At 40.1% G+C, this 22,830-nt stretch overlaps 1 protein-coding gene, 1 long non-coding RNA gene and 1 other non-coding gene across 3 annotated transcripts in view; 1 reads left to right on the top strand and 2 right to left on the bottom strand.

The window, feature by feature from the left end:
- Positions 1 to 22,830, bottom strand: part of HSD17B12 (hydroxysteroid 17-beta dehydrogenase 12) — a 156,439-nt gene that overhangs the window by 6,913 nt on the left and 126,696 nt on the right. The window contains exons 7-9 of the mRNA XM_032413947.1: positions 17,365 to 17,399; positions 10,155 to 10,236; positions 8,050 to 8,115 (exon numbers count right to left, since the gene is read on the bottom strand). Coding sequence (XP_032269838.1) covers positions 8,050 to 8,115; positions 10,155 to 10,236; positions 17,365 to 17,399 — 183 coding nt within the window. The remainder of the gene's footprint in view (positions 1 to 8,049; positions 8,116 to 10,154; positions 10,237 to 17,364; positions 17,400 to 22,830) is intronic.
- On the top strand, positions 874 to 9,601 carry LOC116638207. Its single transcript, XR_004300660.1, has 3 exons — positions 874 to 1,008; positions 4,939 to 5,010; positions 9,045 to 9,601. It is a non-coding gene; the product is annotated as an uncharacterized LOC116638207 (long non-coding RNA).
- Positions 22,228 to 22,331, bottom strand: LOC116638971. The gene has a single exon (XR_004300739.1). It is a non-coding gene; the product is annotated as a U6 spliceosomal RNA (small nuclear RNA).

Below are 22,830 nucleotides of genomic sequence, written 5' to 3'. Positions count from 1 at the left end.
AGAGGTAGTAGGGTATGAGGTGGGGGAATGTCAGTTTTGAAATTAGGTGGACTTGACCACTTACTAGTTGTCTGACCTTGACCAAAATACTGAGCTTTAGCTTTTTCCTCTGCAATTGGGAGATATAGCATCCTTCTTATTGTACTATTACGAGCATTAAATAAAATAACTGTCGGTTAAAGTGTGTGGGATTTGAACTCTGGTATTTTCTAAGGTTTATAATATTTATATTTTTCAGACTAAATTTAGAAAGAAAAACTTGGCTGAATTTTTATATTTTGTAAAAAGTGGAAGAACACCATATTTACAGAGTGACTCCTGAGGTAACCACCGGGCTATGTTAGTTCTTTCTGGACTTACTCTGACATCTTACAATTATTACCCCTGAAGTTTTTTAGTTCTTGTGGTGCAACACTGTTGTAAAGGGCCAGGCGAAATAGATGTTATCAATGACAAACATGGAGATTCACATGGCTGGAAGGGATCAGAGTCCAATGATCCCCAACAGGACGAACATTACTATTCTTAAGCCATTTCTCAAAGTTGGTACAGTTGACCAGATATGATTATTTCCTGGGAGAATCATATTGCTTTATAGTTCTACTTAGATTCCATCTGCACTAAGAAAGACACACTCCATTACCTTCTTTTGTTGGCATTGGCAATTAACAAGAAGAATGGATGAAGAATTCCGTTTTCAACCCTGATAGCCACTTCTCAATAGTTAGCTTTCTAGCTCTTTGAAGCCCAAAAGATCTCCACGATTATTCTAAGCTATAAAATATTTAACAAAATATAAAACAGGAATATCTTCTTTTGGTTAAAAAAAAACCTTGAATTTTGTTTTCTTCCTCATCTCAATGTGTCCTCTTTATTTTCTAGATTTATTCTGATTAAAAACTGCATTTAGCTGAATTAACAAAACCATCATCTCTCATCACCCAAGAGGACCAAGCACTGGAAGGTGGTAACTTAAGAGAAGGGGGCCCAGTGAATGTCCCCATTACAGTAAGTTCACATCTAAATGGAGTATTCTTCTGCAATCTCATGCTAAAAATGAGAAAACCCATTTCATTTTCAGGCCAGCTGAAACCTACAACCACCTTCTCTGGGTTTCGCGGTCTTGACCTATGTCCTCATCTGTCCTCTGGTAAAGAGTCAGATAAACTAAACCCTAAGGGATGGTTTCAGTTAGCAAATGATCTCCTCATTGATAGCATTTCCAGACACTTGGTTTCCCAGCTCCAAGGAAGAAAACTGTATGGTGCAGAGAAACACCTCCATGTGAAACAGAAAGAACACAGACTTCGGAGTTATTCAAACCCAGGTTACAAATCCAGAGATCGGTAAATTCCCCATACTTTCTCACATTCTTGAACACATCACCCTCCTCCAATTTCTTCATAGCGCTTATCACTGTATACTGTCATCTCATTCGTGTATCTGTTTACTTGTTTATTGTCTCCCCACTAAACATAAGTTTCTACCACATCCATCTGTCTCCGTCTGTCTTTTAGCCACTGTATCCCCAGGTACCAGATTACTAGGTACCCTCTAAATATGTCTGGATTGAAGAAATGTGGTGCATGATACATACCTCTAGTTTTGGACTTAACATCCCTTGTCTTTGTAATGTGTTTAAATATCTGTCTTCTCTTTCTGTGTGTGCCTTGAGGACAAGGATGGTGTCTTATTCACCTTTGTTACCTCCCTGCCTCGCTAAGGACCTGGCAAGCAGCAGGCATTTGTCGTCTGACACACTGGACTGACCTTACACAAGTTACACAACTCCTATCGCTTCTTTGTTTCCTGTCTGTAAAATGGAACTAGGTTGAGGTCTATCTCAAATAAGGTAACAAAATAGTGGAAAACATGGAACGTATTGTACATATTCGATAAATGCAAGTTTCTTTCCTCTCTTCTTCACACTTGCATATCAGTTCAGTTTCTGGTGTTCTTATATCTGCCCCATCATTTGTGCCCACTTGCCAGAAGGAGAGACTAGGGCTCAAAGTAATGAAGCGGCTTTCTGTAGGTCAGATGACCACTGACTGGTGATATCAGAACTAAAACCTTGGTTTGCTGACGCCAAGCCCAGCATCCCTTCCTCACTGCCCCTAAGCATACCAGTGACAAATGTGGTCTGCATAAAACCATGGCCTGGATTGAGGAAGCTGTGACTTCTTGCTTTGAAATGACCAGCTAGCCAGGCAGGGCTTCATGAACTCTTTAGCATCAAAAACCTCTTCATAAGGCAGGTTTGTGAGGAATCATCACAGGATGCTAAACCTAGGGAAAACTAAACTGATATGGAGGCAGGATATCTGCCTGATCTTAAAGTGCCTCCCCACAGATTGCTTAGTCATGCAAAGGGGGAAAGACAGTAACTATACAGCAGAGAAACTGGGTAACACCTTGAATGAAGCAACCAAATCAACATCAGCAATGAAGGGCAGATGGATATCGTGTGTCTCTGGATATGATGCCCTGAGAAAGATATAAAACCACGTGTGCCATTTTGGCCAGGAGAGCATAATGTGAATTTAACCATGAGGAAGCATCAGAAAAACCCCAGATAAGCAGTGTTCAATCAAAAAGAGCAGGATGTGTACTCTGCTCTTTAAAAATGTCAGTGTCATAAAAACAATGAAAGGCTGTGGATATATTCCAGATTAGAGGAAACTAAAGGGATGGGACAACTCTAGAGTACCTGATCCTAGAATGAATTATTTACTGGAGAATAAAAAATGCCATAAGGAATATTATGGAGTCAAAAACAGAAATACAGACAGTAAATTAGATAAAAATATTATATCAGTGTTAACTCTGAAGTTGATAACTATGTTGTGGCTACATAAGAGAATATCCTTAACCTTTGGCAGTGCACACGGAAGTATTTAGAGGTAAAGAACCATGATGTGTGCAACTTACCTTTCAATAATAAAGCAAATGAAGTAAGCTGCATAACATTAAGTGAATCTGGGTAAAAGGGACTAGAATGTTCTTTGTATTATTCTTATTCTTACAGCTTTTCTGTAGATTTGAAGTTATTTCCAAATAAAAAGTTTTTAAAAAACCAGGCGGCTTGTGAAGGTTTCACAGAATAAGAGTTCAAGAGGTGTAATTTCAAGAAAATGGCTTAGTCTTAGCTATTTCTTATACTTTTTCAGCATTCATGGCTAGTTGGTCCGGGGCATACTGAAGGAGCTGGTACTGGGGCCCACCACCTAGCCAGTCGGATCACTTATGATTTTGCCCTTTGAAAGAGTTAAGCATAATTCTGACCGGGCTTTAATTATAGGGCAGTAATGAGAACAGACAGTCCTCACCAACATACCAACACAAGATAAGGCTCACCAAAGAATGAACTTCTTACCCTCAATTCAAACATAATGGACAGAATTTATCAGATCCAAAATTCACCTTTTTTTTTCATTAGCTGTCTCAACTGTTCATTTGCATTTCCACAAAATGCTTATTTCATGGCAAATCTGAATTCATGAAGGAAATTTTAAATGCTCTCACAAAATTATAGGAAAGAAGTTGAGGGAAAGATGGAAAGATAAAACAACCTAAATTCAAAAAACACTCTCTTTTTCTCCCCAAAGAGCAATCTGATATACATTCACATGAAGGGAGACCTAAAAAGATAGCTTTCCTTCCAAGGATTAGAAGAAACTGAAATGTGGCAACACAGCATTAGCCTGGAAGCCCTCTAGATACAGAGGTTGAAAATTCAAGACCAGAGGCCTATGGGAGCAAGAGAAGAAGCTCAAAGGGCCTTTACAATGAATGTCTGTGTACCATTAAGTGTGGCCATGCATAACCAGAGTCTTCCCTGATACCAAGCAAAAGGCAGGTCCCTAGTGTGCCCCAAATTACATGTGTCACTAGCAACACAGAGACAAACAAGATTAAAAAAAAATCCAGATCTCAAGAATATATTGAAGTGGGGGGGAAGCAGGGGAGCCAGAGAGTATCAGACCAAGGTATATAACCAGAAAGAGGAGAGCAGAAAGAAAGGCACATCACGTGGCTGAGATTCGGTTTCCCAGGGCAGGTAAAGTGTGGCCTGAGCCTTGAAAGACAGATAGGGGTCATAGGCTCAGGCATGAATGGGGTGGGGAGACGGGGAGTGGGGAGCAGAGGGGAAAGGCATGCCAGCCTAGCAGCCAGTCTGCGAGGGCAGAGCATGTCCTGGCCACCACAGGTCCACTCTGGCCTGACGCAGGGAGGGACGATGGGGTGGCTAGAGAGGCGATGGCCTTGTGGAGTCGGAATTCAATCCTAAACACCGCAGGCAGCCACTGGAGGACTATGAAAGAAAGCAACATTACCTGACTTGGATTTTAGCAAGATCACCCAGGAAACAGTATGGGGGATAGAGTGGAAAAGAAAATTGCCAATAAATAACTCCTGGTCCAAAAAAACGGGCAGACATAAACCACCACCAAAGAAAAACCAATAATTTTTAACTCTGAGCTTTATTTAGACCAGCTGTTTCTGTCCCTTTGATCAGAACTAGTATGACATTCTATTCTACTTCAGCATTCTGATGTGTTCACACAGAAATGATAGCCGTACTTTCCTTCACAAACATGTGAGCTTTTATTTTTTTTTTGCCAAATTCACGCTACATTTAAACCTTGAATGAATTCACTTGAAGGAAGACAATGATCAATGAAATTACATAATTGAGAATTCATTATTGGGGAAAAACAAGTTTATCAAAGTTAAACATTTCAAAAACCAAATTGCTAATATGTTTTTGTCATAGTTTCTAGTCACGCCAGGCTAATAGGCAGAGAATATGGAGAAAAGATCTTTGAGGGAAACAAGCTGTGGGAATGAGAGAGGAGACGGTCTTGTCTGTTCAGAGAATTTCAGAAATCGCTCGTCTGTGCTCACAGAGTGTAATACTCCCTTTTGTCATTCAAGCACTTGCAGCTTCTGGCCATGCTGCCTGAAGGTCACCCACTGATGGATCTGTGAGATTCCTGCTTAATCTCGGTAGGTGTTTAAAAATTTTGAAATTAATAACTTGATTACAACAGAAATGGCACGACACTGTGTGGCACGTGATACCTTACATCCCGTCAATGCTTTACTGGCTCCTTGTCACCAAAATACACCATGTTCTACACAGCAGATTTCAGCTACTAGCATTAAAATGACAGGGTCAAGGAGAGAAGGGGGAGTACGGTAGTTCAGTGTAAAATTCAGGATTCTCGAAAACCCTGTCTTCCTCCCCAGTGTACCCTTTGTATTAATGGGAAGCTGCAAATCAGAATAACGTCAAAGGGCTACGACATCTAAGGACGACATGGGCGAGACCTCAGGAGGGGGCTTCGAGGAGGCAGACTCTAAGATGGCCCTGGAAGATGAGGAAACATTGAGCCTACCCTTCCCTTACCTACCACTCTCTCTCACTGTGGGTGACTTAGCTATAGTCTCCACTCATAGGATGTAAGGGGTTAGAAGCTAGATCCAGACAACGCTTCGGGCCATCTCGACCGTCCAAAGATACAAGGGAGGAAACGGAGCTGAGTCCGTAACTGCCTGAGCACAGACGGCACCAATGTGTTCAGCGCTGTCCTAAAGGCCTCACGTTAGGAGCCCAGTGATTAACAACAAAGGCTTTGGTGCCAAACGGCCTCAGATTTGAGTCCTGGTTCAACATGGACAAGTGGCTTAAACTCTCTAACTCTGATTTCCATAAATTTACAGAAGATGATAATCACACCACCTTATGAGGTCATTACAAGATAAAACGAAATAATGGATATGTATAGCACTGTGCCTGGAACGTAACCCTTCAAATATTAGCTATTACAATGACTGATCATCTGGGGCTTCAGGGTGCAAAATTTGAAATACTAGGCTCGCAATAATGAGAGCCATGATGAACAACAGGGTGTGTGAAGAAGTGGGGGCAGGTCGTGGGTGGTAGTAGGAAAGGGGTACGCATTGCAACTTCCCCTAAGACATCGTTAAAAATGTGCCTAAGCAGGGAAACGCTGTGAGCCATTATTTCTTTGTGTTGAATAAGAGCTGCTTTGAGACAGATACTCATAAAAATCCCTACATTTGCTTCCTCTCATATTTCGTATTATATTTTCACAGCATTGTGTCTGTTAGCTACATAATAAAAGCAAAGGTCTCTACAAAAATTAAGTCAAAATGGATCAAAGGCCTAAATGTAAAAGCTAAAACTATAAAACTCTTGAAAGAAAACAGGGGGAGAGCTTCATGACATTAGATTTGGCAATGATTTCTTACATAGGACACCAAAAGCACAGGCAACAAAAGGAAAAATAGATGAACTGACTACATCGAAATTAAAAACTTTGGTGCATCAAAGGGCACAATCCATAGAATGAAAAGGCAACCCACAGAGTAGAAGAAAATATTTGCAAATCATGTATCTGATAAAGGGTTAATATCCAGAATATATAAAGAACTCCCACAATTCAACAATAAAGAGCTAACAATCCAATTAAAAAAGGGTGAAAGTGGGGTGCCTGGGTGGCTCAGTCGTTAAGCGTCTGCCTTCGGCTCAGGTCATGGTCCCGGGGTCCTGGGATCAAGCCCCGCATCGGGTTCCCTGCTCCGTGGGAAACCTGCTTCTCCCTCTCCCACTCCCCCTGCTTGTGTTCCCTCTCTTGCTGTGTCTCTGTCAAATAAATAAATAAAATCTTTAAAAAAAATTTTAAAAAAATAAAATAAAAAATAAAAAAGGGTGAAAGTTTTGAACAGATGTTTCTCCAAAGAAGATATAAAATGGCCAGTAAGCAGCTGAAAAGGTGCTGAAAAGGTGTTTAGCATCACGAATCATGAGGGAGATGCAAATCAAAACCCCAATGACAGACCACTTCCTACCCATTAGGACAGCTATTATTTAAAAATAAAAAACAAAATAAAGTATTGGTAAGGATATGAAAAAGTTGGAACCCTGGTATGTTGTTGTGGGACTACAAAATAGGTAAGCTATCACGGAAAAAAGTAAGGCAGTTCAAAGAAAAAAAAAAAAAAACAGACATACATATATATAAATAAAACTGCCACCTGACCCAGCAACTCCACTTCTGGGTACCTATCCAAAAGAACTGAAAGCAGGGTCTCAAAAAGATAGGTGTATACCTCATGTTCACAGCGGCACTACTCACCTAATTTCACCGAACAGCAGATGAATGAATAAACACAACGCAGTGTATATATACCATGGAATTCTCTTCAGCCTTCAAGCGGAAGGGAAGTGTGACACAAGTACAGCCTAGGTGGACCTTGAGGATGTCACACGAAGTGCAAAACGCCACATGCAAAAGGACCCAGACTGTAGGATTCCACCCACAGGAGGTCCCTTGAGTAGTCAGGTTCAGAGAGACAGAAAGTAGAATGGAGGGTGTCCAGGGCTGGGACAGGGGGAAGTGAGGAGTTACTGCTTAACAGACTCAGTGTTTCAGTTTTGGAAGATGGGAAAGTTCTGGAGAGGGATGGTGCTGATGGTGGCACAACAATGTGAATGTGCTTAATGCCACTGAACGGAATACTTAAAAGTGATTTAAATGGTGTTTTCTGTTATGTATTTTTACCACAATTAAAAAAAAAAAAAGACACGAAAACTCGCTACCACACCTAAGCCATCCTGGTGCATGCAGTCCTCTGTGCTCTGGGAAGAGCGGGCTTTATGCACTCTCTGCCTGCCCTTGTGGTTCTGACACTGTGGCTTTGGGAACAGATCACAGCATACCTTACATATCTGGCAGCTAAGAGATACTGATAGTCCCAATTTTCTCAAAATAAAACTGTAAGAAATAAAACCGTGCACTTAGTCCTACTTTAAGTATCCCTACTTCAGAATTCTAGGGGATAATTTTTTAAAATCTAGACTTAAGTGCATAAAAGAGAAAGAAATCACGTCTTTAATGGTGTGCTAACGTCACACTCACTTCCTTAGGAATGTGATTTTCGTTCGTTGCCAAGACGGCAACAGTTGCTGTGGAAACCACACAAAAACAGGGATACGCAATTGAAACAAACCCCACTCACCTGCACAAAGATGCCCTTGCTCTTATACTCCTCATGGAGGCACTGAGAGAAGAAATCCACAAAAGCCTGGGATGGGGTGGGAGTGAGAAGGAAACACACACATTACATCAATCAGCCTGATTTATACTCATGGCAACACAAATAACAAACTAACCATTTAACACTGGAGTTCTTAATCATTCTTCTTATTTCAAATGCAGAAGAGACCTTAAAAAAAACCCCTCAAAACCTCAAGTTGTTTTTATCTGCCACTAAATTTTATTCTCTTACCAAATACAATCTTCAGACCAAATTTTGACTTAACCAGAAAAGGGTCTTATCTCTTCTTTTTTTCAGAAAATTACTTTCCAAGAAGAAATGTTTTATTATATAACAAAGGATATGTTCCTCCTCCCCACTTGCCATTCAAACGGAAATACAATATGAGTTCTGTTCAACTCTCCTCTATAGGGATTTTGTTGTCAGTAAAGAAAAGAGCAAACATCCTCTTCGTCCTTTGGGATGGCAAGATCCAAAAAGTGTAGGGATAAATGTGACAGCCCATCTTCTGATAGTAAAATTTTAAATCTATTTGTAAAATATAATGTACCATTTTTCAAATATAGACTCCATCTCAGGCTTAAAATACAAAGTATCAATAACAACTCTACTAGGGTCCCAATTAATCATAGTCTTGTGCCCATGGAGCAAAACAGGGTGAGAAGCTCAAGTCCAACAATCACTTCAAGAAACATGGTGTTCATTTTAAACCTACCTCCTGTATATTTCAGACATACAGGAAGCAAGGAGATGGCAGGAGTGGGGCGTGGTGCCACACTTCTTCAAAACAGTAGTCACTGTTCACATTTTTCCAGTGGACAAAGAGTCAGGTGAAAAAGAAGGCAAGCATTTTGCTCTTCTCCTTCTCTGACATATCACAAGGTCTTATTATATTTTGCTCATTTTTCCCTAAAGGCTTGTTTAATTTCAGCATCTCATGGTCATTTTCATTTCAGAGATGTATCCTATACCTCAACAATGGATAAGAAGACGCTATGGACCTGCAGGCAGCAGGAAATGTATTTTAAATAATTTTTCCTACTAGTAATGTGAAGAGGTGAATGGTGATATTGTATAGAATTATGACATCTTACCGAGAGTTCTAGAAAATCCTTGTCTCACTCCAGAAGTGACAATAAAGATCAATGAATTCTGAATAATGTGGCAAAATACTCCCACTCTCACCCAGGCTCTCTTGCACCTACTATGTGTATTTATGTCCTGACTGGTGGCAAATTCTTCCACTTAGCTCTGCAGAGTTGGAACTTTTGCTGGATAAAGGTGACTCGTTCATGAACCAAATCCCCCATCATTAACACCATGTTCTGATCAACAGAGCTAACTGACCTAGGCCAGCTCTCTACGGAAAGCACAAAATCGGGCATACCTCGTTTCCTTGCATTTTGCCTTACCTCACTTCACACAGACGGTGTTCTTTACAAAATGGAAGGTTTGTGCAGCCCTGCATCAGGCAAGTCTATCGACACCCATTTTTCCAACAGCATATGCTCACTTCTTTTCTCTGTGTCATATTTTGGCAATTCTCGTAATATTTCAAGTTTTTCATTATTGTTATATTTGTTATGGTGATCTGTGTTCAGTGACTACCATATGTTGAAAGCTCAGATGACAGCAGTTTTAAGCAATAAAGTATTTTTTAATTAAAATAGGTACATTGCTTTTCTAGACATAATGCTACTGCACACTTAGTAGACTACAGTATAGTGTGAACATTAACTTTTTTCTTTTTACGTTGACCCTAGTGTAAACATAACTTTTATATACACCGGAAAACCAAACCACTCATTTGATTTACTTTATTGCTGATATTCACGCTATCGTGGGGGTCTGGAACCAAGCCTGTAATAACTCCGAGGTATGCCCGTATCAGTTGTAAAGCCAGTTGACCACTAGGAGGATAACGTATCTGTGGATCTGAGATCTTGCTGCCCCATTCCTTTCCTTCCCAGTCCATGTGAAAACAGCCAAGAAGAGAACTCCAAGAAGCTTCTATGCCTATTTCTCGTCATTCTTACTCTGACATGATTTACTAAAAAAGTGTTCACCTTGGTTGCAGAGTAGACGGCCAACAGTGGAACTGGGGCTATGCCGCTGGCAGAGGAAATGTTCAGAATGGCCCCTTTAGATCTAAAAAGGAAAATGCACCAAGTAAACAGAAGGAAATCATAGACACAATGGCTTGTCAATTACAGTTCGTGACACAGAATTATTTTAAACAGAAGAACATGGCTGTTTTTCTAACACACACATCTCCCCTCACCTTTCATCAGCACAGATATCCTTGGTCAGTGAATGAGGCATAACTCAATCAACTAAAAATAGCTCTTGCCTGCAATTAGCTCATTTCTGTTTTAGTAATCCGGGGCATGACTGGATCAGAGCTACAGTCTCCTCCAGCTGATCTCTCCTGTCGGAGGTCTTCTCTGGCCACATCACCAAGAATCCTCGCTCTTAGAAACACTCATAATCCTTGCACGTCTTTATTTTGGCCTGCCAGCACATACTACCTTGCTGTAGCATTTCATCATCGCATATGTATAAATGTTTTTCTCCCTCAACAAAACCCTAAGCTTCTGCACATCATAGCCCTTGTCTTACACTTTTCCTCAAAACCCCCTGCACAGTCCTGAGCATGTAACAGGTACTTAATAAAACCTCCTGGCGATGCGTGAATGGTTATGTTCTGCCCTCCTACTTCCTCCAGGTTGTAGATATTCAGTCACAAAACAAAGAGCGGACTATAAAATTTTGTGACTCTATAGGAGATCAAACCATATTCTTTGCCAAAAGGCCAAGCTCAATTTCTACTGTAACTTCTGGAGACTACTGAAAGCCAGAAGTCAGAAAGTTACCAGGAATTACTCATTTTACTAATAAATGAAAATTAATTGGAGGAAAGCAATGCTGTAAATATAAATAAATAAATAAATAAATAGTTGTCAGCAAGCACATATGGGTAAAGTGTGGAATTAGGGTTTTAGGAATTTTCAACAAATTAAGAGCTAACTCTTTCCTCCTCAAATCCATTCTTCTCGGGGTAGTGGGTGGGGTGTCAGTCCCCTTCAGCTACTGCAAGCAACCCTACCTACCTCCTGTCCTCCAGGTGAGGCTCCTTTGCTTCCACTCAGCTTCCCCTTGTTCTTTTTCTGAATTTACCTCCCCCAAGACCTTTTTTTTTCAGTATTTTTTTAAAAAGGACTATGTAGATCTGTTTTATGCAAAATAATAAAAGAAACATGATTAAATGAAATCTAAGTTATTTTAGACATAAATCTGAAAAAAAAAAATAATCCCCAAAGGTCACCCAGTCCATCTGTCGGCCTCTAGGCGAGATGCCACTTCAACCATCAAACAGAAGTCTGGACCCTCAGCTTACTGTGTCCCTGGAAACAAGTTGTTGTCTTTTGTTATTATTTTTGAACCCAAGTCCTTACTAGTAATACACACGTTCTAAGCAGTGAAATCTTGGTCATCAAAATCAAATCTCAAATTTAAAAATGTTATATTGGGGTTTTAAAGAAAGTTGGAAATATTTAGTCAATGCATTGATTATATCATTCTTGTACGTTTTGCTTGTATCTCAGAGACACAAAAGCCTTTTGTTTTTAAATATTGGTAAAGGAGTAAGGGTGTCTATCAGGAGTTAGGACCCAATCACTCTAAGGCAAAAACTAGTAATTAGGAATGAATATCTAAGATTTCGATTTTAGCTATATTTGTGAGAAACTCCTCTGATCAAAATGGACAAAAGCGACTTTTGTTACTAGAGACTTTTAATAGAGTATTAATTTATGATGTTTAAAATATCTCTATCTTTTTAGGGTGTTGAAAATGTTCTCAAATTAGATTGTGGGGATGGTGGCACAACTTGGTGAACACACTGGAAACCACCAAATTGTACATTTTACATGGGTGGATTTTATGGTATGTGAAATGTATCTCAATAAAGCTGTAAAAGACAGAGAGGGAGAGAAGTGTATTTATGATCTATTATAAGGTGTCCCCTTTAAGCTTCAAGCAGATCCCATCACATGAAAGCTAAGAGCTATGGTATCCTCTGCAACCCAGAATGCTTTCTGAGAAGTAACCCCAGATCCTGACAAGTTGCACCCCCTTTCTGAGCCCTAAGCATTCTTGTGGCTTTAGGTAGCATTTTATTTTAACCTCTTCTCGCGTAACCAGGAATTGCTATGGCCTCACTCATTCGGAGCAAATGAAGAAAAAGCTAGTTTAGAGTAGTTGTAGATGATAATGTTCTTCACGGAAGCTATAATGTATCGCTGCTGGTTTTATCAGCAGGATTATGTGCTCCATTATACTCAGATTGGCAGGGGGTTACATGTGCCCTTGAACAAAAATCTTAACATTTTTAATTTCGTTCCTCACAAATGAAATGCAATTTAAAAGTCTTTTAAAATTAAAGTTTAATGTTATCAAATGCATTTTAAAAATGAAATCTTGATCTTACCAAAACTCACTCTTAAAACTTCACTCACCAAATCAATGATTTCAATACAGGAAAATGTATTTAAAGACAATAAAAACTTCTTTCCCATTTTCAAAAATAATAGACCAATAATCAAATATGTCACAATTATGCAGGTATGCTCCTTTAATTGTTTACCCCTTGAGGCAACTAAGATCTTTGTTTCTCAAATATTCTACCCCAATTCAAATTTCTAGGAGGTAGAGTTAGTTGGAATTAGTGAAAAGTCAGAATTTGAGGGAACGTTATTCAAACAAAGTATTTGCACTCGAGAATACATTAAACAAACCCAAGACCAACAAAGTCTAAAGCAAGGGCGACCTAGACCTGAGGAAATAAAAGGAGAGCATTTATAATTGTATCATAATGACAGCAGAGAAACACCCGTTCTACGAAAACTCTGCGCCAACAAGAAGCACACATATTTGTCTAGCAAAAACCTTCCTCCCACACCCACGCACACAACAGCACAGAATTCTCTTTCTCTCCAAGGATAATAATATTCAACTTAGTTTTGTCTGAATCATAAACAACATGCTGGTAGAACTGTCTTAATCCTTGTACTGCATACAGTATCTATTCTTCATGTAGAGATGGGGATGAACATTTGGGACTGTGAGGCACAAAGGACCCGTCTTTAAAATCAACTACTTTGTCTGACTCTAATCCTCCATCTAAGCAGAATTAGTGACGTCAAACCAGTTTCCATGGCAGAGCCAGACTCATGACAGCTCTGTTATATCAAGCAGAAGGACAAAATGGGCCGCGCTTAATTGCACACGAAAACAAACATAAAACCGAACCTTAGTTAATCTCTCATTTTTCCGGGGACTTGGGGAATAATTCTAAGATTGGAAGGTACATTAACAATATTTGCCGAAGTTCCATAATGAAGACTCATGTTGCTCATACTTCAGCACACTTCCCAGCCTGTTATAACAAATATCCAAATAAACAAGTCAAGTAATATTTTCTGTGATAGAACATTCTTAATTCATCACACTGCTTACTTGCTAACAGCCACACCATGGTGTCTCAGTGGTACAAATTACTGAGGATCTACCAGAACTAAAATACTGCAAAAACAAAGCAGAAGACATCACTGCTGATAAGGAAGCACCTTTTCATAGAAACATATTCTCTTCATTTACTAGCCCTCTTACAAGCCAAATGGTGAACTCATCCAACCCTATAAAATTCAGTATCTGGTATTTATACCTTCTTATAGCTATGCTCTCTGGTAGAATTCCCTCAGACCTGTGGAAACCCCATTCTAACACTTTCCTTAATTGTCACCTGGATAAAAAAATTGCCAGGCCTTTATTTTCCCATAAATGCCCTCACTATTCCATCAGACTGCTGCAGTATCCTTGTCACATCTCTGTAAAAATACTATTGTCATAGAGGAAGTGATAGGTCTCCTTTGAATAAGTCACTGATTTCTGCCTTCCTCGGGAACCTCAGCACTGCCCCGTGATGCCGGGGAGAGAGATGGGGAGGTGCAAGTGCGCCCGGGAAGGACTGGAACGCAGGGTCAACTCTGATGTGGGCAGCTAACTGTACACAGAGTTCGATGGCAGGTAAGGGAGGTTGTGCAGAAAACACTCCATGATGATTTTTCCTATTTCCATTTCTTATCAGAGAGTGCATAAGTGGGTTCCTGGAGGGTCATTACCTTTTTTTTTTTTTATTTAAGCTTAAATATAACACTGAAATTGGTACAGACAATTCTCTAACAGACTCTCAAGAAGACTGAGAAACGTATCAAACATAGTTCTATGTCAGAAAAGAATCCTGGAACAGAGTGGTCAGATATATAATTAGAACCAGCAATCCAAATACATTATACAAATCCTGCTTTGCTGAAGGAAGTTTGCAAACATTTCCCACATGAAAGAGAACTGCCTGCCCTAAAACACCATAACATGTCATAATTCCACCTTAAGCAATACAGTATGAAAGGGGCTATTTTTAGCTTTTCCATGGTTGTTATGGCAACCACCTCCTGGCTCCAGCTGTACACAATGTTTATAATTCCAGAGAAGTGGAAAGAGCAAGTTTCCTCTATAATGTAATTATGCACTTTCTACTTCTGTGGCAATAATACCTTAGTTTAATTATAGATACTTGTTCAGTGATAGTTGGCTTTAGGCTACCGTTGTAGAGGGTTTAGAAAATCTCATACATCAGAGGTAGAATCAGTGAAAGGGGAAAAACAACAACAACAACAACAAAGGATCTTTATAAAGGACTCTGCTTTACTCAATGGAAATACGACTCCTATGGAAATCAACCATAGGAAATATGCCATTTAAGGACGGTATAAAGGGCAGGCTATAATAAAATCACTTAACATGTGTAAGGAAGAAGGCTTTCAGATGATTGGTTACCTTGGAGTTTTTCCTCTCCTCTTGGGCACACAGCTAACGACATTACTGGCCTCCTGAGCAGTTAGTGGTAGCGACTGAGTTCTGGACAATGGGCTGTTGGCAGAAGTGATGTATACCACTTCCAGGCCTGGCCCATGAAACCTCCCACAAAATCATCCTTATTCTCTCTTCCCTCTTCTGCTAGCTGGATGAAGAAAATGCAGCGGAGAGTTGCAAGGTCCAAGGGGAGGACAGCCCCTACCTGGAAGGAGTCTGAGATCCCTGAATGACTGGGTAGAGCACAGCCCCGACCACTGATCCACACTGGCTGTGTATCAGGAGGAAAAAAGTCAACCTTTAGAGTGGTCAGCCACAGAGATCTTGGGATGGTCTCTTATAGCAGTTAGCTTACCTTAATTAATACAACTAGTAACTCTTAATTCGAGTGGACTTCGCTGTTCCCTTTCCTAACCAAAAGTACGGATTCATAAAGTCCACTTATATTTCTTACTGGTTCTTAGCAAGTGCCACAATCACCCTCATGGTGTCAGTTTCAGTCCATAGCCTATGATGGCTTTTCACCAGATCATTTCTCAACTTTAGTTTAAAATCAACTTGGTTTCCTAAAGGCAAAGATCCAGTTCATCTTCTGTATACCCCATGATAAACTCTACTCAGTGAGTGCCTGCTGAATGAATGGAACCTCTTCTTTGCATTGTTTTTATCTAATGCTCCAGCTAGAACTGAGATCATGGCTGCTAGGTCTCTAAAGATAGGAGTGAAGTTCCTGGCACCCTATGTCTGTATCATTTACTAACTAATTATGAAGCTTCATGGCGCTCAATCTCTTTGGGACTCACTTTCTATCAAATGGGGGGGGGGGCTGGTTTCAACTACTTAAAGTACTAAAATTCCATGACTATTTAAATCCATTATGATCTGCAAGATTACTTCACAACCGTCATCTCTTTTGATATGGTTTTCACCAACACACTTAAAAATTCCTTTTCCAACACTTCTGTGGTTTATAAGTATTTTGTTTTTAATGGATGGACTTACTGTCCTGAATTAGTACAAGTCACTGGCAGATATCAAAACTGGATTAAGATGATGGCCAAAATTTCATCCCTCCTGGGTTCTACCCTGTCAGCCCCAATTCTCTGTAATCTCTTAGGGTTCTGTCTGGTTAGACCACTGTCTGTTCACTTCCATATCTGACCATCAGGGGCACACTCCCACTATCAACCAACACGAAGCAGTCTGAGGGTTTAAAGGGAAATTTTACTAAAGGAATTGAAATATACCAAACTTCACATAAAATGGAATTACAAACAAAAACTGCAAAGAAGCAGTTTCTCCACAAGTCTCTGTAGATGCCAAACAAAATGGATTCCTAACCTCGCTTCCTCCTCCGTACAATGGTGGAAGGCTATCAAAGTTAAATGAGTTAACACACATCAAGTCCTCCATACAACACTTGGCATGTAATAGGTTCTCAATAAACATTAGCTGTCAACCCTGCCGGAAGCTGGTCATAGAGGTTTCTTCACAGAAGTAAGGTCTTTGGGCTCTGCCCTTTCCGAAGCTGTGATTCCTTTGGATCTCTTCCAAACTCAAAGCTGTTTTGCAGAGGAAGGATGACTGTGAAGCCCTAAATTTAGCAAACGATCAAGCTAGCTCAAGATGCAAGCCCAGATCTTTTCAACAGGTTTCTTTTGAAAGCCTAGACATCATTCAGGCTTTTCCAAGGGAGAAACAGAGCTTAATTACAATTTTACACTTCATGCTATTTCAAGAAGAAACTCTACGACACATTTCTCAATGAAAATGAAGACACCCAGCATATATCCTAGTGGAACCCAACTCAAATCAGAACACAGAGGGGGCTCCACGGTGTGGGTTTCTGCTCTAAGGGTGGGTTTGACATCTTATAACCATTTTATATAGAACATGCCTAAGTTCCTCATATATCCATTCACCCATTAAGAACTAAACAACCAGAAGATGGGGTCTTGCTTTGTGCAACTCCACTGATTTTAGTTCTGAGCGCAGATAGCTTTAAGAAGGCATTCCCGGGAATACCCCAGGAACTCTATCCGCCCCCTCAGAATAGCAGGCAATTGAGTTGGTGATGGTGACTCAGGCAGACTTTTTAATCCTGATCTAAAGGAACCACCACAACCCTGGAGAGGGAAATAAAAAGGGAATCGAGTGGAAAAGGCCTCCACCACCGGATGATTCATACTCCACTGTGTGACTCGCCAGGCACATTACTCTGTTGCTAAGACATGGATGATAGGTTCATTAGTCACTTCAATGAATTTTGCAAAGAAAGGATTCTCCCTATAAATAATCATGAGCTCTGTCTCTCTAGTGTTTGTGTGTGAGCTCGTGACTCACCTTTCCACCATACCAGGCAGCACCAATCGTGTCATCTGCAAAAGAGAAAACAAAACATTCGTGATGGCTGAGGATACGGGTAACAGATAAAGAGTGGAGAGAAGCCACCCACTCAAAACAGAAGGGAATCACGAAACCACTCACCACTCTACAGACAGCAGTTTATTTTATATACTCTATATAATTTGGCTGTGTCAAGAGTGCATAAAAAGGAATCAGATGAAATCACTGGAGATAACACTGGGAATACTTTCAGTAAACTTAGCTAAAAGTAGCCTTGCCTGAAACATAATACTGGCACAGAGATTTTCAAATAATTAAGGACTTACAGTGAGCTCTAGTCTCCCAAAATGTACTCCTGGAAAGGGACATACATTATTAAAAGAAATATCTGCGAACCAAGATTACTTAAGATTTCTAATCTTAAGTCCTCAAACGATCTTTTCCTATCAAAAAAGCCTTTAGAAGAATGCCCTAAAGTGACAGGTTGGCGAATGTTAAGTGTATCTTCACATTTCATTTCCCTTGTTGGTCAGGCTGGCTGTGAGTAAAACCCATCCTTAAAGAAAGTTAAGGTTATCTGTGATCTCTCGAAAGCAACAACAAAGAAAAATGACACCTGCATTTTCAAAGGGCCTCGTAATTGTTGATTAAATACATATAATAGAAGGCGCCTGGGTGGCCCAGTGGGTTAAGTGTCTGCCTTCGGCTCAGGTCATGATCCCGGGGTCCTGGGATCAAGCCCCACGTCGGGCTCCCTGCTCAGTGGGGAGTCTGCTTCTCCCTCTCCCTCTGCTCCCCTGTTCCTGCTCTCTCTCTCTATCTCAAATAAATAAATAACATCTTTAAAAAAGTACATATAATATGATGAGAGAGTCTACTTCTAAACTCTGTTTTAAGATATTATTAACTAAGAAAAGTTAAGACATCTACTGGCTTAGTCAAGGCCATGTCTTAGTTAAGTACTGAGGTTAGAACATGAGTTCTTGATTTGCAGGTATCATCAGTTTTCTAAGAAGCAAATGCTGCCTTATCACAGAAAAGTTGGCATGCATGCCAAACAGGAATTTTAAGTGTTTTATCTTGAATACTACCATGTCTTAATGAAAACAGTACTCTGATAAGAAAATAAATTTTTTTCCTAGAAATATTTTGGAGAAAGAAAATGTATTCAGCTTTACCAAGGTAAAATCTGATATGCAGCGCTCCCAACCCAGACGTCAAGCCAGGAGCTGCTGCATATACTTTTCCAGGAAAAACAAGTTCAAACTGACACTGCATCATGAAAGATAGACTGACACACTGCCAACTTTGAAACAAAGAAGTGTCTTCATGGAGGACATTAGGAGAAGGAAGGGAAAAATGGGGGGCGGGGATTGGAGGGAGAGATGAACCATGAGAGACTACGGACTCTGAGAAACAGGGTTTTAGAGGGGAGGGGGGAGGGGGGATTGGTTAGCCCGGTAATGGGTATTAGGGAGGGCACGTACTGCATGGAGCACTGGGTGTTATATGAAAACAATGGATCGTGGAACACCACATCAAAAACCAATGATGTAATGTACGGTGACTAACAACATAAAAAAAAAAAAAAAAACCTTGACAAGAAAAAAAAAGTGTCTTCAAAGCCTGGGGGAATCATGTCGACAGAAGTTTCTGGATTTGGCCGAATCTTCTGGCCCAGATTAAAAAAAAAAAAGAAAGAAATACTGAGAAAGAGTTTGGCCTAAAGCATTCCATATCTCCCTCCTTACATACAAGTCTACGTTTTTCATACTTAAGTCGTCTTCACAGAATGAGGGGCATGTGCTCTCTACGTTCTGTGGCACAAGATGTGATTGGAAGTTACACAAGCAACTTCTTGGTCATGGCCTTAAAGGAGAGAAAAACACATGTCCTCCTCCTGGTGGCTGGAGAGATGTGGTGGAAGGAGCTAAAACAACCCACTTAAACCCCAAGATGAGAGCCGTGCGATAATGGGGGCAGAGCAACGAGATAAAGAGGCAGGTTCCCTAAAGACAGGGGAACTACTATGCCAAACCTTGATTACCTACCCAGCTTTTTATCTGAGAGAAAAATACATTTCTATTTTAAGCCACTGCTAGGTCTCTGTTAGAGCAGCCAAACCACAACTCTTAACTAATAAAATCAACCATTTGTGTTAACGAAAACCAAGCGATGGTAACATTTTAAGACTGAAAGATGAAATAATCCCCAAAGCAAACTCAATCAGAGATGATGTTGACAACCCAAGTGGCTTCGGTATTTTACAGTTTTTACAACATGGTCCTGTTTATTCTCTTTCTAGGTTTGCTGACCCAATTCAGGATACGCCCACAGGGCCTCAAACCAAACCGGATGGAGCCAAGTCAGAGAAAAAGCTCATTTCAGAGCTGATCCTTTCAACACTGTAGTTACCTCCTCCCTTTTCAGATTAAGTAACTCTTTAAACTTGCTTACACGTTTCCTAAGATGTGCCTTTTTATGGGAACACACAATAATTGCTCAATATATAGCCACTGAATGTTCAGGCAAGTGTGGGACACAGTCAGGTCCAAGTTCAAATCCCAGCCCTTCCACTTACCAGTGGTGTGACCTTGAGTTACTTCCTTCTCTGCAGAGTACGTATGGATTAAATAAAGAAGGCATCTACATTACAGGCTATTCTATTCTGAATCTCAAATGAGGTCATGTATACAATGGACCCAGCGCAGAGCTCGTCACACAGCAAGCCTCTGAAGAGAAACCGGCGTACCTCACTGCCAGCATGCAGTGCCACTACGTATGTAGGCCTCCTTTAAGCATGTCGTGACTGACACAGTTTAGAGCCAAAAATAATGACAAAGTTTGAGGTCATCAAGTTCAACCCACAACACAAGTTTCTGGATAGTTCCATCAATATTGAAAAATACCTCAGATGGGATACTCTTGGGGTAATGGAATTGTTCTAAAATTGGATTTAGTGACGATTACACAACTCTGAATTTCTTTACCATTTAATTATATACTTAAAGTAGATGAACTTTATGGTTTATAAATTATCCTTCAATGAAGTTTTTAATTTTTTAAATATTTTTAAAGATTTTATTTATTTATTTATTTATTTATTTGAGAGAAAGAGAAAGAGAGATCACGGGCAGGGGGAGAGGCAAAGGGAGAAGCTGACTCCCTGCTGAGCAGAGAGCCTGGCGTAGAGCTCAATCCCAGGATCCTGGGATCATGACCTGAGCCAAAGTCAGATGCTTAACCCACTGAGCTACCCAGGCGCCCCTGAATGAAGTTTTAAAAAAAATCTTAATAATCATATGAATGAGTTAAAGAACTGGAATCACAAAATACAGTGGATGTTACTTTATCAAACCCAGGAAAAAAAAAGAGCTCTCAAAATGTTCTATGCACATCAACTTATGGCCCGAGCAACACGAAGTAATAAAGAGACATTCTTCTGTTTTGTCGAGGCCATGTTATGTACTCGAACCTAGGCTGGCTGACAGGAGCTCACTACCTAGCCGGAGAACAGATGTACATATAAACAAATCATTATAAGACATATTATGAGTGGTACAATAGAGGTAAGAACAGAGGGCACTAATGCTTCAGAGAAAAACTAGTTATGTCTGGGGAGTCAGGTCTAGAGCTTCACAGATTATACTTCAGTTAAGTTCTGAAAGAATAAACAGGAATTCATCAGGCGGAAAAAATATTCTAGTAGAAGGAATAGAATACAAAAAGGCAAACAGCTGCAAGAAACTACAATGTATGCCATAGAAGTGATGCATTTACAAAAACCTTTTATTGAACGGAGCTTATAAAGAAATTCATGGGCATCCTGTTATATATGTCATGCAATGTGCGTATCATACTACATCATGGGCAGTTTCCCATGCTAGCACTAACAGACGTACTTCAGGCATATTAACCATTGTAGAGTATTTTATTGTAAGGATATATTATATGCATTCCTAGCAAAATCTGAAAACATTTTTTATTTAGCACATTTCCTCAGGGGACCATAATGGTTAGCTAACGTAAGAGGTCCCCAAGCACTCCATGGACAGGAGCGATCATTCAGTCCTCCAAGTCCTGAAACCACCAGAAACAGGGTACAAAGACTGATAATAAACATGTTCTTGCCCAATGGCAGGGATGTGTGCCTGTGCGTGCGCACGCACGTGTGCGTGTGTGTGTGTGTGTACGTGTGTACATGCATCTATACTAGGAAATGAGACTTGTTAACCGAAGAGTAGCTAACTCTTCAGTTCCCTGGGGTAACCACTGATTGGCGCTCCTACACAAAAGGAAAGAAGGGATGGGATTTGTAGGCAGCGATCAACCCGGAAAACTCCCAGGAAAATCTACAAAATCTGTTGATGGATTCTTTTATTCTGACCAGGGATCTCAGAACTATATGACTATTATTAACAGTTGTGCAGAGTTGTTAAGTTCAATTCAGATTTTTTTCCAAGACATAAATTTATACTCCTAAACATAATCCAGTAAGAAATATCACTTTAGCTGGGATATTGAAGAAATATAAATGCATGCATGGGAGCTATTTTTTCCCTTACACTGTGTGCATGTCATACATTAAATGTTTCCTTTCTGAATGGCAAAAAATTATCCATGATCAGAGACAAAATAAAACCCCATAAAATAGAATCTTACTTATAAAACTACATTAATAGCTAAACATTAAATATTTTCCGGATGGTCTTCGATGTATGGACATGTTCAAAATATATCCTTCCCCTCCCAGTTTTAGTAAGATATAACTGACAGCACACTGTGTTAGTTTAAGCTCGACAGCATAATACTTTGATATACGTATATACTGCAAAAGGATTACCACAATAAGCTAACATCAAAATTATGGAAAGCTGCATGCATTTCTGGGTCATCTTTGCATATGGGCCATGCTACTCTCCATTATGATTCCAATTTTAGTATGTGTGCTACCGAAGCGGCACCAAAATTTATCCTTTATACATATGAATTAAAACTCAAGTTTAGGGGCACCTGGGTGGCTCAGTCACTTGAACGTCTAACTCTTGATTTCGGCTCAGGTCATGATCTCACGCTTGTGGGATCGAGCCCCACGCCAGGCTCCACACTCAGCGTGGAGTCTGCTTGTCCCTCTCCCTCTGCTCCTCCCCCTTCTTGCACATGCATGCTCACTCGCTCTTGCTCTCTTAAATAATCTTTAAAAAAAAAAAAAAAAAACTCAAGTTTAAGTAACTCAACACAAAGAGGAAGAAGCAGTGTTTTTGATGCCTAGCTATTAAAGGGCCAGAAATACTTGCCAGATGCCCAATGACCAAATAATCCATCAAGTCCTCTCATGAAAAATTTAAATTCTTTTGCATTGTTCATTTGCTTCTCCTTTTAAATTCTGGCTCTAAACTATTTCTCCTTGCCAAAGAATGGAACATCTTTTTTGATCTGTCAAATAATAACACTGAAAAGCCT

Source organism: Phoca vitulina, unplaced genomic scaffold, assembly GCF_004348235.1.
Source record: "Phoca vitulina isolate PV1807 unplaced genomic scaffold, GSC_HSeal_1.0 scaffold16, whole genome shotgun sequence".
Taxonomy (NCBI): Eukaryota; Metazoa; Chordata; class Mammalia; order Carnivora; family Phocidae; genus Phoca; species Phoca vitulina.
Note: the sequence above shows the minus strand (reverse complement) of the source record. Positions and strands in the feature narration are given on the sequence as shown.